Source organism: Esox lucius, chromosome 18, assembly GCF_011004845.1.
Source record: "Esox lucius isolate fEsoLuc1 chromosome 18, fEsoLuc1.pri, whole genome shotgun sequence".
NCBI classification, from domain to species: Eukaryota; Metazoa; Chordata; class Actinopteri; order Esociformes; family Esocidae; genus Esox; species Esox lucius.
In genome coordinates, this window is record NC_047586.1 from 6,126,392 (window position 1) to 6,141,206 (window position 14,815).

The 14,815-nt window shown below is 45.2% G+C and overlaps 1 protein-coding gene across 2 annotated transcripts; it reads right to left on the reverse strand.

The window, feature by feature from the left end:
• Positions 1-951: 951 nt before the first annotated feature.
• On the reverse strand, positions 952-13,079 carry dyrk2 (dual-specificity tyrosine-(Y)-phosphorylation regulated kinase 2). 2 transcript variants are annotated; one of them, XM_010882687.4, is made up of 3 exons: positions 13,001-13,079; positions 11,115-11,245; positions 952-4,788 (listed from the first exon to the last, which is right to left on the reverse strand). In XM_010882687.4, exons 1-3 carry the CDS (start codon positions 13,014-13,016, stop codon positions 3,181-3,183), a joined length of 1,755 nt encoding a protein of 584 aa, XP_010880989.1. In that variant the 5' UTR covers positions 13,017-13,079; the 3' UTR covers positions 952-3,180. The 2 variants fall into 2 exon arrangements, with proteins under 2 accessions (XP_010880989.1, XP_010880988.1); XM_010882686.5 differs by lacking the exon at positions 13,001-13,079 and adding an exon at positions 11,954-12,985.
• Positions 13,080-14,815: the final 1,736 nt, after the last annotated feature.

Here is a 14,815-nt window from a genome sequence, read left to right on the forward strand (position 1 = left end):
AAAAGGGTTCTACCTGGAAACCAAAAGGTGTTATTTAACGGGTTCCTCCACAGGGACAGGCGAAGAACACTTTTGGAATGTTTTTTTGCCAGAGTGTAGAGCCAATTCTCCCTCCATCTCTCTACTCTTCTCTTCAGTTGAAGACAAGCATTCCCCAGATAGACAGAAACGCAGATATGGCCCTTGAGTGACAGAAAGTGGCTTGAGTGCCTTAGTTTTACTGAGACAAAAAGACAAAAATCCACTGGCTTAAATTCCTCATAGCCACAAACGTAGAAAGGAATGCACTTTGGTAAACTACCAAATGCCCTGGGTTATTCAAATCACAAAAAAGAATATCTATCACAACAGTCTGAGGTAAATATTGAAATGTGTTCTTTCTTTCTCTATTGGATAAATAAAATGAAACAATCACAGCTATAACCCCTTGAATGGTTCCGATGTTAAGACAAAGACGGGGACTGTCAGCCCATCAACCCTTTTAGAGATATCAGCTAAGGTGATTGTTTCTTAATAAGCATTTACCTGTTGGTAAAGGGTGTGTGAGAGTTAGTCATCCCACAGGACTGACAATCCCTAAACTGCATGCCTGCGGCCAAAATGGCAGCCTATTCCCTTCATAGAGTGAAAGGTGCCATTTTGGGCACAGCCCCTGTGATACATGTCATTGTGCAGCCGCCTGGCTTTCTCCTCGCTGGAGAGTCTTTGGGCATTGCTAGAAGAAAATGTATTATGGAAATCACTGTAAACATTTCAGACAGACATTTCATCTGTGAAATGGATGTGGGTACGGGGGTGAAGCAGGTACGTTTAGGGGGATGACGTTGCTAGTTGTTTAAAAATGAATGGCGTACAAAGGCACATTGTATTAAATCTAAGGGCACAATTCCTCCAGACTATCAACCCACAAAACAATAATAATAAAGTCAAAAGAACGTTGTGACCCCCGCCCACCCACCCCCCTCACGTTCTGCTCTGCCCCTCGTCTGTCCAATCAGCACGGGGCAAGTGGGTTCCAAAGGGGCATGGCTACTGAGCAGTGTGCAGTAATGGCCTAGCTGGCTCTCAATCAGCAGCGAGGCCACTGCCTGAAAGCCTGCCCCTAGTCAGACCTCCAACCCTTGACCTCTGATCCGATATCCTCCAAACGAGCCACACCTGTTCATCTGCAGAGTAGCAGTAGTAGTAATAGTAGTAAGCTCCTTTCAGAGACTGGGACACTCGTCTGTGTTCTGGAGACTCGGAGCGTCCCTGTGATGGCAGTCCAACAGGATCCAATAAGATAGTGTTCTTGTGCATTAGTACATGATACATATCATAAGTCATTCCATGATTACCAAGCGACGAGCCAACAGCACAACACTCTGTTCTATTTAGCCCTCCTTTTAATTGTATTTTATATTAACTATTTTCTTTGAAAATATTTTTCTATGAAATAAATAGGTAACAACTTTTAGTAATAACTTTTACAAAACTACCTCGGTGTGATTATTGTTTTCATCAACAACCAAAAAGTTTGTCAAATGCTTTGGAAAATCATGGGGTCGAAACATTTTGGGAAATGTTACATGGAGACTTGGTTCCAAAAGTAGAATTTTACATAAGCTTGACAAGCTTGAACACTTCTTTTTTTTTTTTTAACTGTGCAAGGGAACAACATTTTTAGGAATTTACACTCTAGCCAGAGACAGAGCGTTTCTGGCCCACTACTGAAAGGGTGTTTGTCAGCAGAGTCTGATCAGTGGGCCTGATGCCACACAAGAGTGTCTTTGGGGGAGCTGGAATATGCAAAAAACACATTTCCCACCATCACACTTTTATGTGTGTGTGGAACAGGACAAATATAAGCACCCCTTATTTAACCTTTTGAAAAGGTTTCAGAAAAATTAAGAAAAAAGCCTAATCTACACTTGCAACATTGTATAAAGTGATTTAAAAAGCTACATATCAACCTCATGGTGAGAATCAAGTCCTAAACCACCAGAATGCATTGAAGGATGCTTTATAACATCATCTTATAATGCTTCATAGTATCTTGTAATTCTATCATTCACTGAAACCTGGCTTATTACAGAGACAGACCGGGGTCTGAAGAACACCTTCTGAAATTCAAGTATATTCAGTCATGCTTATATAGTAAGCACATGACCTAAGTCAAGCTCCTTTTTCTCTCTGACGGATCATCATATCCAAATCCACTTCACCTCACCCCTACTTTGCATCAGTGCATTCAGCTACCAAACATCCAAAAAACCAAAACAAATTATTTCTACTCCAAAAGCCTCTTGCCTTTCCATTTTCAAACAAAACATACATTTCAGGAAAAGGTTTGAAGCACCATTGTTTTGCTGTGAGGAGGATATTTACCGCACCGGTACCAAGGAATATCACGGTATAACTACTACCTCAAAGTCTGTCGGGTGACAAACTCACTCCCTGGTTTCTGGTGCAGGTAAAACCTGGTACACCTGTCCTCCTTATGTATTCCTCCTTTCTGTTCTTCTGTTTAAGGAATGTCAAGAGAATTATAGGCACGTACCATAGTCTGTCATGTAAACAATGTTTCCCCCCGACCACCTCTGTCTTAAACGGTTAACGGTCTTAAAACTTCCTCTATCCTCCTGGTTTCATGCCTCGGAGCCAAGCGTTAGAGCTAAACCACTTCAGTACTAGTGTCTTCGGTTCTGAAAGCTCTCAAAGCTATTTTCGTCAATCAGATAAAAAAAAAAAGCATCAGAATATCTGATTACCAGCATGTCTGCCTTGTGGCCAGCCACCCATTTTGGAATTCTACACTGCCAAGCACACATTCTCGACCTCTGCCTGGGACTTGTGCAGTGCAAAGCCAGGTTGTCGAAGCGCAGGTTGTTCTGAGTTAAAAACCTAAAAGCATTGTTCCCTTCGTAATCGCAGTTTGTCCATGTTTTTGTCTTGTTAATATTAAGATAAAAGGTGCTACAAAGGTGATTAAAAAATGACGTAGTGAATAGTGATGAATGCATAAAAGATGCCATGTCTAACATCTAAACCCTTCTTCACACTGTGAGTAGAACTGCTTGGCTTCCCAGCCCCGTTTTTGATGATCTCAGAGATAGACATAATCATCTCTCCATATAGAACACAAACAAAAACAATAAATAACCTACAATAGACAGCGAACTAGCTGCCTTTGGAGTTTGTTCAACTGACTAGTTTTGGCAAGACTGTCCTCTGTTGGATATTCCCGTTAGCGTCCGTCATTTGTGCCACGTTAGTCCTTATCTTGGTAGCGGAGCCTGAGGTGGGAGGTAATTTCGAGATTGACGTGATAGCACCGGAGCCCCCGTCCGTGATTCGCTTCACCAGAGTTTTGTCCCCCGTAGGAGGTTTGGGCAAGCGCCTCCTGAGCCAGGGGTGTCTGAGGGCCTGGCTGGGCGTCATGCGCAGGACCGGGTCCCATTCCAGACACTGCTTGAGGAAGTCCAGGAACAGGGGGTCGTCGCAGCCCTTCAGGGCCGTCGCCCACTCCTTGCTTCCCGGAGGTCCCCTCAACTTTCCCCGGCGGGAGCGACCCCCGTTCAGCACCGTTGAGCCGTCCGGCAGGGTGGTCACCGTGCAGTACCGGGGGTACCCCTTGGAGCTCACAAAGTTTTTGGCTCTCTTGGAAGAGTCCAGGAGCTTCTGCGAGGGCATACCCAAAAGTTCGATGACGCAGGCCAGCTGGTCCCCTTCATCCTCGCCTGGCAAGAGAGGGTACCCTGTGAGTAACTCTGCTAAGATACAACCCAGGCTCCACATGTCGATAGGCATCCCGTAGCGCGAGCCCAGGATCACCTCGGGTGCTCTGTAGAAACGAGACTGTATGTAGGTGTACACCCGCTGGTGCTCGTAGCAGCTGGAGCCGAAGTCAATGACCTTGATGCCGCTGCGTCCCTGCTGCTTCAGCAAGATATTCTCCGGCTTCAGGTCGCAATGGATGATCCGGTTTTTGTGCAGCGAGTCCAGACACTGCAGGATCGAGTGAGCGAACTTCCTTACTAGCGGCAAGCTGAAGCCCTGGAACTTATTTTTTTTTATTAGCTCATAGAGGTTCATGCTGAGGAGCTCAAAGGTCATACAGATGTGGTTACGGAATGTGAAGTTCTCCAGCATGTGGATCACGTTCATTGTCGAGTCCTTGTCCTGCTTCCTCAGGTGCTCCAATATCCGGATCTCCTCAGCCGCCTGGCGGTGGAACCTCTTCTCGTTCCTCACCATCTTCAGTGCCACGTGGCAGTGGGCCTTGTGGTCATAGGCCTTCACCACCTGGCCAAAGCTGCCCTTACCGATCACCTTGAGCACTTCATAGCGGTAGGAGATGTGGTCGTGGGGAACGTGGATGTAGGAACCCTGGTCGTCATCGTAACCTCCATTATTAGAACCCCCGATCACCCCCGGCCTCTTCTTGGCGTTGGGGCCCGTGAAGTAGATCTCTGGGTAGCTGAAAATCTCGTGGTGCTCGAAGGCTGTCAGCTTTGCCATGAACTGCTTCATGGCCTGTTCCGGTGTCATTGGGGCCGGCTTGGGCTTGCTGTCAGTGGACTTGAGTGACGCCGAGCTGCCCTGCCGGCACTGGGCCGTGGCGGTGGTGTCAGGCTGCTGTCGTTCCGGTAATGGTAGCCCGGGCCGGCCCCCGGGTGTCAACCCGTTGGACTGTGCGGTCAACACGGTCCGTTTGTTGCAGTTCTCCTCAAAGAGTTGCTGGACGTGGATCTGCGGGTGACTCCCCACGTGTGTGTGGTCATTCATGGTGTGTTTGTTGCCTCCCACCTGGATGACATCAAAAGAAAACAAAACAAAGCATTTACATGCAGCAGCATTTAACATATGTTTAGATTTTTCGACAGGGCAGAAAAGGACAATGGAAAAAATTACCCTTTTGAATTCATTATATTGTCATCAGTACTAAGACAGAGTTTTCCTCACCTCAGGCCAAACCAGACATTTCATCAAGCTTTTGATTCATTGATTCAGATGTGTAGTTTCAGGGTTATAACAAAAATGTTTCGGGGTTTGAGGAGAGGTTTGGGAAACCCTGCAGCAGGCAATAGCAATCTCTACAAACAACAGACATAAGACAATCTAGATAATGTGCATGGATATGATGCACCCGGCAGAAACACTTGATAAAGATGTCTTATTTTACTGAAGGCATACATTACACGACATACACGAAAGTGGTGTTGTACCTATAGCTTTACAACACTTCATCTAGTCAGCTGTACTGAGCTGTAGGATAAAGCTTTCAGCAGGGGTTAGTTAGTGTGTGTGTGTGTATTTGTGTGTTAGGAAAGGGTAAGAACTAGGGTCAGTTCTAGGATTTGGAATCACCAGTTAGGTTTAAGCATTAGGGTTAGGTTAAGTGTAGACGTAAATATTAGGTTAAGGTTAGGTTAAAGTTTAGGCTTGGGTTCAGAATTAGTAAAAGTAGGATTTTTTTTTAGGGGAAATCAACTTTTGGGTGCCCATTTATATATCTAAGTAAGTCTGTGTGGTCAGGCCACCTAAGGTGAACCTCTTAACTTATGAGCTCTCCCTAAGTTCTTCCTCACCTCCAATCATGATACAGCTATCCCCACCTCAAATCTACACTATGTAATACTCTCTGTTTCTAAACAATGTAATCGCAAATATTTCCCATAGAATAATGAGGAACAATAATTAGGAAATCAATACTGTAGTGGAGACAAGTAAAAAACCTGAAATATTACTGTCACTCACCAACCTACTCTTCTCTGTACCAAATCTATAGGAAATACATTGCATGGGATTAGTGTGTGTTAGTGTCTGGTATCTCCTGAAACCAGTGTGTGTTAGTGTCTGGTATCTCATGAAACCAGTGTGTGTTAGTGTCTGGTGTCTCCTGAAACCAGTGTGTGTTAGCGTCTGGTGTCTCCTGAAACCAGTGTGTGTTAGCGTCTGGTGTCTCCTGAAACCAGTGTGTTAGTGTCTGGTGTCTCCTTAAACCAGCCTGTGTTAGTGTCTGGTATCTCCTGGAACTAGCGTGTGTTAGTGTTTGGTATCTCCTGGAACTAGCGTGTGTTAGTGTCTGGTATCTCCTGGAACCAGCGTATGTTAGTGTCTGGTTTCTCCTGAAACCAGTGGGTGTTAGTGTCTGGTGTCTCTGTACGTGTGTGTGTGTGTTAGTGTCTGGTATCTCCTGGAACTAGCGTGTGTTAGTGTCTGGTATCTCCTGGAACCAGCGTATGTTAGTGTCTGGTTTCTCCTGAAACCAGTGGGTGTTAGTGTCTGGTGTCTCTGTACGTGTGTGTGTATGTGTGTGTTAGTGTCTGGTGTCTCCGTACACGTGTGTGTGTGTGGATATTGTGAAACAAGACACAAAGTTACAAAAACAGGTCTTACTGACTCAACATGATGAAAGCGGTCAGCTCCCATGGCAACAACGCCGCCTCTCGGCCAAAACTGGCCTTCGTTATAACTGTAGTCCGCTGCCCGCCTGGCACTGGGTAACACCCCAACCCGGCCAGGCCCAAGACCTCCAAGACCACAATACAACCCTCATTGAATTGAGCCCTCTCTCCAGCACAAGACCACAATACAACCCTCATCTCTCTCTCTCTGTCTGTCTCTCCCTCGGGCGTCATGGTGTCAATGACATACTGCACTTTGATTTTGAATAATTCGATTTTTCAATATTCCTTGATGAAGAGCTTTACTGTACACCGGCGGTTTAGTGATCTCCCATCGCAAATTGTATGTGATTCATCCACTGGTAGAGGACAGACAGAACGGTTATTAAAAATCATACTGAATGAAATGGAAAGCTAGTGCAAACTTTGAGTGATGGAGAGTAAAGGTCAAAACGACATATCTATCTTCTTAACTGGTATAAATGTTAATAAATATTCCTCATGAAGATTTCCTGAGTTACTGAGGTCCCTCCCTGTTGGCATCGGACTATATCCTTGATAACGTGATTACCTCTTCTCTCCACAGGCATCTTGTTGTCTTTACAACATCCTGCTTGGGCAGGGACACAGAACACACACAAACAAATTTGCCGTTAACAAACAAACACACATTCGATTTTAGTCAGTTAGCAGGCATCTACAGGACCAATTAGGGTAAAATGGCTTTTTCCCCTTGGCAGCACTGGGATGTAAAAACAGCTATCTGCTGCCCCTTACAGAGCCTAAATCTACATCAAGTGCGCCATTTCAGGGACTCTGCCCCTATGTTGGGAATCAATGTGAGTCTAATAAACTACACCAGGCCTGTTGGTCAAATGGTACCCTATAAAATGCAATGCAGCACTGCATAATTGAAGAATACTGAAGTAACCACTTGAGGGAATATGGGGCCATTTCTGATGCACCAAAAGGTTAACATGAGATAATGCACTGCACCCCTCTCGGTGTCAACGGCATCATGTCAGAGCGATAGCCTGTCAACAGTGGCAGAGATTAGTCCAATTTCCCCAGAGGTGTTACTGTAACACAGCGTAAGGGCAAAACAAGACCTCTGCTGCATTGATTTCCTCACACAGATCCTAGTGGATTCAGTTCCTAATCCGGCCAGATGGCAGATCCCTAGATAGAGAGGATAGTGTTAACCCTGACAGATCCCTAGATTGAGAGGATAGTGTTAACCCTGACAGGTCCACAGATAGAGAGGCTAGTGTTAACCCTGACAGCCGAAGCAACTCCTACTCATAGAACTCTAGCCATGCTACCGGTGGCCAATGTGAGAGCGGGGTGAAAACAATAGGCCCGTTGTTAGACAGAGCCACGTCAATCACCCTCAAAAACACCCATCAAGGACATTTTACTGAATCGATTGGTGGCCTCTGCAGAGTGATGGGAAGTTTGAAATGAAATAACTGCTCATGGGCCATTGATAACTGGACCATTGGTAGATCTCACATTCAAATAGTATTAGTAGTTTTAAGGGGAATATACATTAAAATATATTGTAATATGGATTATTTCCCCACATCTGTATCTCTGACCTGTGACCTGTGAACCCTGGGTTGAGGGGACATTCAGTCCTAATATGTCCTGGATGTCACAAGAACCTTGATAGGTCCTCAGCTGGTTCCTGCACTAATGACAAGCAGAGGAGTAGAAATGCTTCCGCCATGACAGCTTGGACAGTCTCCGTTAGCGTCCTAAAAGTCTGTTAGAAACTGTCTGACACCAATGACCTATTCAACACCACAAGAACAACCCGCTATTGACTATTTCTCGTATGTTTGAAAAATAATAAATAAAATCAGAAAATTATATTAAAACTCGGGCAACTGAAACACATGTCTCCTGGAACACAGTCACGTGTTTGATTCTTGTGTCTACAGTATTACCAGGTAGTATTATTTCTATCACCGTCACTCTGCCCATATTAATCGGGGGTTAATCGAGGCAGAGCATGGCGTGGACAGGTGGGAGGGGTCATTGAGGGGGCCGCGTGAAACGGCAGCTGTAAGGGACCACGTTGGTCTGCGGCCCACCAAAAACACCCTCAGACAGAGACGCGCAGCAGGGAAGCGGTCAGCTTGTCAGTCCACTGTAAAACGGAGTGAAATGGCCGACGGAGAGAGAGCGTTTCTTATTTGACGCATCCCAGGCAGTTCCTGTTCGGTTTCAGTCTGCTGACCGGAAAATGAACATGACCCACCTCTCTGCGGTGTATTAAGGGCACCCAGTGTCCTCTCGTGTTGGCCCGGTGCAACCACGGGCGATACCGTCGTCAACGGTCGCCTCCCCTAGTGCACCATGGGTAATGGACGTTGCCCAACCTCAGCTGCGCTCCCACTCGTGTGTTCCGTTAAGACGCGTTGCTCTCCCTCCAGTGCATTGTGGAGTCGGTTCCCAAACAGAGTTCTTTGGGACAGCGCCAAGGCGGTTGGTTTGGTCCGGGACAAACAGGTGAGACGGAGCCGAACGATATACGCAAATGAATGGATGGAGAGCCGGCGACCTTGGGAGCCAATTACTGTTTATGACTAATAATAACAGCCAAACACGTGACTACATTGTCTCTCTTGTCCGTCTCCTCTCTGGCTGACAATGACTGGCTGTAGCACATGGAGCAACTGCCAGTGAACTGTCTGCAATGGACTCCAGGGTACTTGAACAGACGAGCAGGACAGGTTGGGCAGCTAAGATAATATGATTCCTAGCACTGTGCAGCTGCTTGCACTATACCCCAATGAATATTGTTTGTAAGTCAGTAGCAATGTCAAATATATTTACAAAGTCATATAAACCCTAACTGAATTTAGCCTTAGGTAATGTAGCAACCTTCTTTGTTTTACTACCTGGATTTTCTTGTGTATATATATATATATATATATATATATATATTGCATTGGTGACCAAATGAATTTGCAATGATAAGTTACAACATTCTTACCGCACCTAAATCATATGAACTGAAGAACCAAACAAACGACCAGATTCAAATGTAATTGTACTCCGAGAACAATTGGGATTTAAAGGGGACCTTTGTTTGTACTAACAAAACAGAGACTCACTTGGTGATTTGTTTACAATGTAACAACATTGTCTCTCTGTCTATTTCTGGAAAGACTAAAAGAAATAGACCTCAACAGACTTCCTGGATACAGTGTATTTTTCATAAATCATTGTTCAAGATAAACACTCACTACAGGTCCAGTGAAATAGTGAAACTCTAGCAGGGAGGAAGCTGCTGATCTGTTCTCCTAGCTAGCTTGCTATATTTACAGCTCATTTGAATGAAGTGCTAAAGAAAGTACCAGAGACTCCTCCTTTACTGAGCTACAGTCCAAATCCTCTGACCATACAGCGCACTGGACAAAACTGTTAACCTTTATTCAAATGTTTAACGGTAATTTGGTGTTAACTTTGTTTGTTTTTTATTGTTTAAGGTTTACATGATATGTCTGAAACGATTGAGTATTGGTAGTTATAATTACGGCTAGCACGCTTCTACAGTGTGTTTCCTAATCTACAAGATGCAGACTCTGCTAATGTTAATCGTTGTCAACTTGGATGTTATCAAAACACTAAACAAACGGGTCACTTTTTTTTATAACACGTGACCAGAGCCTACATTTCCCGAATACCACAAATCACACTCCCTGTGAGTTCCAAGCCAGGCCGGGTGCAACGGCTGGTGGCTGCAACCCATCCCCCAACCCACATATGCACACAATACGCTGTCCATGGTGTCATGTTGGATAAGGGCATTACCGCTCTGCTAGTGATACTGGCCCGACAGCATTGTTACAAACCCAATAAATAGGCCTACCAAGTCAAAAATACCCTGTCGGCCTTCTCCGAAACCAGTTGACTTGGTTTGCAAATTGCAACACTCGACCTATAGAAAACAAAGGTTCGCCCAGTAAGAGAATCATTTTCTGGCTAATGGTATAAACTTTCTTGTGTGGGGGGGTTGAACGTTTTGCTTACAGAAAAAAAACCATGGTCGTTTTCTAAGAATCCTCTTTTTAGAGTGTAGGCCTACATGTGTTATCCTCGAGTAGGCTAAATATAGCGTAATACTTGTAATGTTTCCGCACGCCCTCTGTTAAGCTAGAATTAAAAGTTACAGCACTTCGCTTGCTACGGATATATACATTGCAGTGTCATAAGCGATAAAACACGCACGCAAGTAGGCCCACTACCCAACTGATGTCTACGTGTTATCTAGGATTAACCTATAGGTAAATTAGATTGTGTGTTACTATCTATGCAAGCCCTGCATTAGCATACACGCGTTATGCCCAAAGATGTACACCTCACGTGACAAGGGTAGCATGACAACTTGTTACATTATTACATTTAGCCGGATAAGAAATAAACAGCCGCGCGACACAGTAACAGCGATGTTAAACAACGTTACCAAGACAGTCAAGACAAAGTAACAAACACCCCTCCGATTGCAACAGTTAATTATGCTTTTGACATTCACACCACTTCATTGCAGCCCATTTAGTCTGTATAGCCGAGGTGATTCTACATTTAGGCCTACGTGAAACAACAAAACAAGGCTGCAATATCTATTGTAACGGACAGACGATCCACACTACTACATTGCATTGGTAATTACAACTACAGTATACAGACAAGAGTGCAGATTCGTTGTCTACGTACCGTGAGCGAGTTGAAATTCCTGAGGGGCGGTAGTGTGACGGGCGATGGCGGGTCTATTGCAGCTCCGGCCCGGAGACCCCCGACACCGATTCCGGGGGAAGACTGTAACTGGCAGATCTCACCCCCTTTGCCTGCAGATCGCACAAAATGACAGACGAAATTAGAATATTCTCTGATTAGGCTATGGCCCAAATACCTCGATGTTAGTTGGCTATAATTTCGGGCTCTGCCGTAATCCCTTTTTAGGATAGTCTTTTAAGCAGGTATTGTTGCAAATTATTCCTTCTCGTGACAATTACTTCGGCAAAAAGGTCTTCTTCCAAATTACTTGTGCTTGGTGGTAGACTATGACATAAAGAACATTGGCTACACAGGGTTTTAGATCCGCGTGCGTCCCACGGTCGCCGAGATCGTAAAAAAACACAGCGAGTCACAGAAACCAGTGCATTGAAGCGCTTATGATTCCGTCTGGCTTGCAAAATAAACATAAATTTTAGATGTCATATATTATGTTAAATAGGATTAATATCACGTCGGGTTTTCCCTAGATTTCCAAAACAGCCCACCTCATGCTTTAGAAAAAGAAAAAAATGGATCGCCATTAACTGCTTAAAAAAATAGATCAAGTGTTGGATAGGCTATAGCCAGGGCTACCCACTCCCACAAGACAAGGGAAAACACGAATCGGACTACCTGTTAAACCTGTAATAAACGCGTTACAAGGACCCGAGAAAAGCATAAAATCCATCAACAATATCCCGCTGATGACACACGGCCAAAATAAGGAAATGTAACCGTATAGTGCCTAGCCTGTTCGGCTCCAGATTGCGATTCCTTACCAGTTGGGTAGACAGCAGCGCAGGGCTTCTTGGCTAACATGGCCGCTGGAGAGTGATACACAGAAAGCCCCACTTCAGAATCTCCCTCCTCCCCCACCGCGCTGTGATCACCAACTCCGCTACTCCAATCAGCTACATCCAGACTTGCATTCTCAACCCGCGACGCTCCAAACGCTGGGATGGCCTCCACAATAACGAAATGAGGCTTCACTTGTCACCATCGCTTGGAAACGCGACCAGAAACAAACCACCGATATCTTATCAAGTGCTTTGAAACTTTCTTATTCTATGCAGACAGCACCGGTTAATCTACAGAAGTAACTAGCACAAGTAGGCTACTAGTTAATAGGCTACCAATACTGATATCAGAATGTTTCAAAAATAATAATAAACCCCAGCATAATTCGAAACATTTAGGAGTGACACCGTTCTGGGTCGCACATGCACAGTGCATATTCAAAGCCTACACGGCTGGCCAGTCAGTTTGGCTTTAGTCTTATCTCTCCTGCTGGCTCTCACTTTTCTCTTTATCTCCAATTATCTCTTAACCTCACACTAATAGCTTGCGTGAGATGTAGACCTAGGCGGTTGCTAAGCTCAACTGACGACACACAGCCTGCATGAACAGTTTCTGCTCAGGGATGTCAGGTGTTAGCCACTAAGCTCAAACACCGCCGTTATTTTGTGCAGTACACAGTCCGAAGTGAAATCGATTAGGCCCAAATCTACATCTGTCCTGAGCCTCAGTGCTAACTTAAAACTCACGACTACCCTCTTAACCTAAAGACAAGTCTTGTGGCACCTTCCACACAGGCCTATAACTGCCCGTTGGTGTCTCACAAACATGGAACATAATGGGGCCTTTAAGAAATACAATGGAATCGAACATGGATATATACACGACATTATTTAAACATGTTTAGCGAACTGACTAAACGATTTGGTTTTTACTATCATTCCCATGCATCTACACAGCTGGATGCAATTGGCGCGGAGTGCCATGAGTCACCACTAGCCGAACTAGAATTGTGTTCGTTTAACGCTCACCTTGAAAATACGGCATGGAGTACAACTGGCTGTAGGGTATTCCTCAAATCCTGAAAGTCACCAGAGGTGAGGTGAACTATGGACTGAACCTTGGTGGGACGGACCAATATAGTCTGGGCCAATCTAGTGACCACTAGAGGGTAGAGCTACTTCAACGCCTATTCCCAGTCACCGCCTGACACATGGACACACGCGCACGCACGCACGCACACAAACGTGTGAGTAGTCAGCCAGTAAAAATAATAGCGCTGAGAACGTCCTGTGTGACTTAGGCCCAGATATGGCGTTTTTTCTTCCTGGCGAATCGACAGACAAAGACCCGTGGTCAATCAGGAAAGGAACCGCAGCACGTTGCTGTGTACACACTAGGGCCTTCACGAGAATGTGGCACGCAGTGTACCTCTGTTTATGCAGGCGCATGGCTGAGGTACCACGGTTGGTACAGCGGACTGGACTACGATGTGGGCTGTCGTGCACCGTCAAGGCCATGCTTGAGCTGTGTGTGTGTGTGTGTGTGTGCACATGCACATGTGCTTTCTTTCAATTCAGGGAAAACACATCGACAACCCATTCCCTTTTGCAATCATGTATACAAAATACATGTTTGTTTTGTATGTGTGCCTGTGTCTGTGTGTGTGTGTGTGTGTGTGTGTGTGTGTGTGTGTGTGGTTGGGAGGGGGGGCTGGACAGGTGATCCACAGATCAGGGTTCTGCTGTGCTGTCTTTTACATGTTTTCAATTTATGGATCGTGACCACATTCTTGGCTTTAGTTTTCATTTTGAACCACAGAAATAAAGCATATCAGAAAGGGTATACATAGACATCAGATAACTATAGTTTTCACTAGGTCAAAAATCTTACCGGTCTTGGCATGTACATACACACACATACTCTACACATGTCCACACACACACAGGACACCTCTGGCCTTGTATTTGTTGTGACACACCCAGTAATTACTCGGGTAAGGCCAAGAAGAAACAGCAGCAATCACTCTGTGGGAACCCGCTTGACTGCGAGAGGTTTCGACGGCCAGCAGCAACACTGAACTCCCTAATGCCCTACAGCTACTCAGCCACCTGTGAAAAAAAAGCAGTGCGTTTTCAAGGCACCTGACAGTATACCTGGCCTGAATTTAAGCGGTGGAACATTTACTGATTTATTTCATGACAACAATAGAGCAGGTATTCCGCTAAATTATTTCCTAGCACAGTATCACACCATTAAAAGGAGAAGATACTTTTACAGACTTTTCCCAGAAGCCCTGCGCGCATCGCAAATAACTCCCTATTCCCTGTTTAATAGTTCATTGCTGTGGAGAAATAAGAGAACATTAGGAGCTGGTAAGACAGTACGAAAATATCCGAGGACCAGACTGAAAGATTATCACCCTCAACAGATTAACTGAGAGGTTTTACCTCTGTGAATGATGGTCACTGGCCTACTCCAGTCACTTCAGCCCACAACACACACACACACATACTGCGTCAGATGCATGCGTTTCCCCTTCTTTGACGCTTCCTCTCTAGTGAGATGTTTGATGTTATGGGATGACTCAGAAGGTAGTCAGAGAGAGAGAGGGATGGAGAGAGAGGGATGGAGAGCGAGAGATGGAGAGAGTGCCTTCAGTGCAAACACAGGCTGTGTTTCTCTCCTCAGCCTTCTGCTTCCGATTCAACGCTCTCGTTATATAGACGGTAACAACATAATAAACATACAGCAGTGTGGCTGGCAGCCATTTTGGCCCCACTCCCACCTAACGAAGACCTGGGCCCAGGGCTCATGAAACATCTCTGAGGCACTTCTACTGCGAC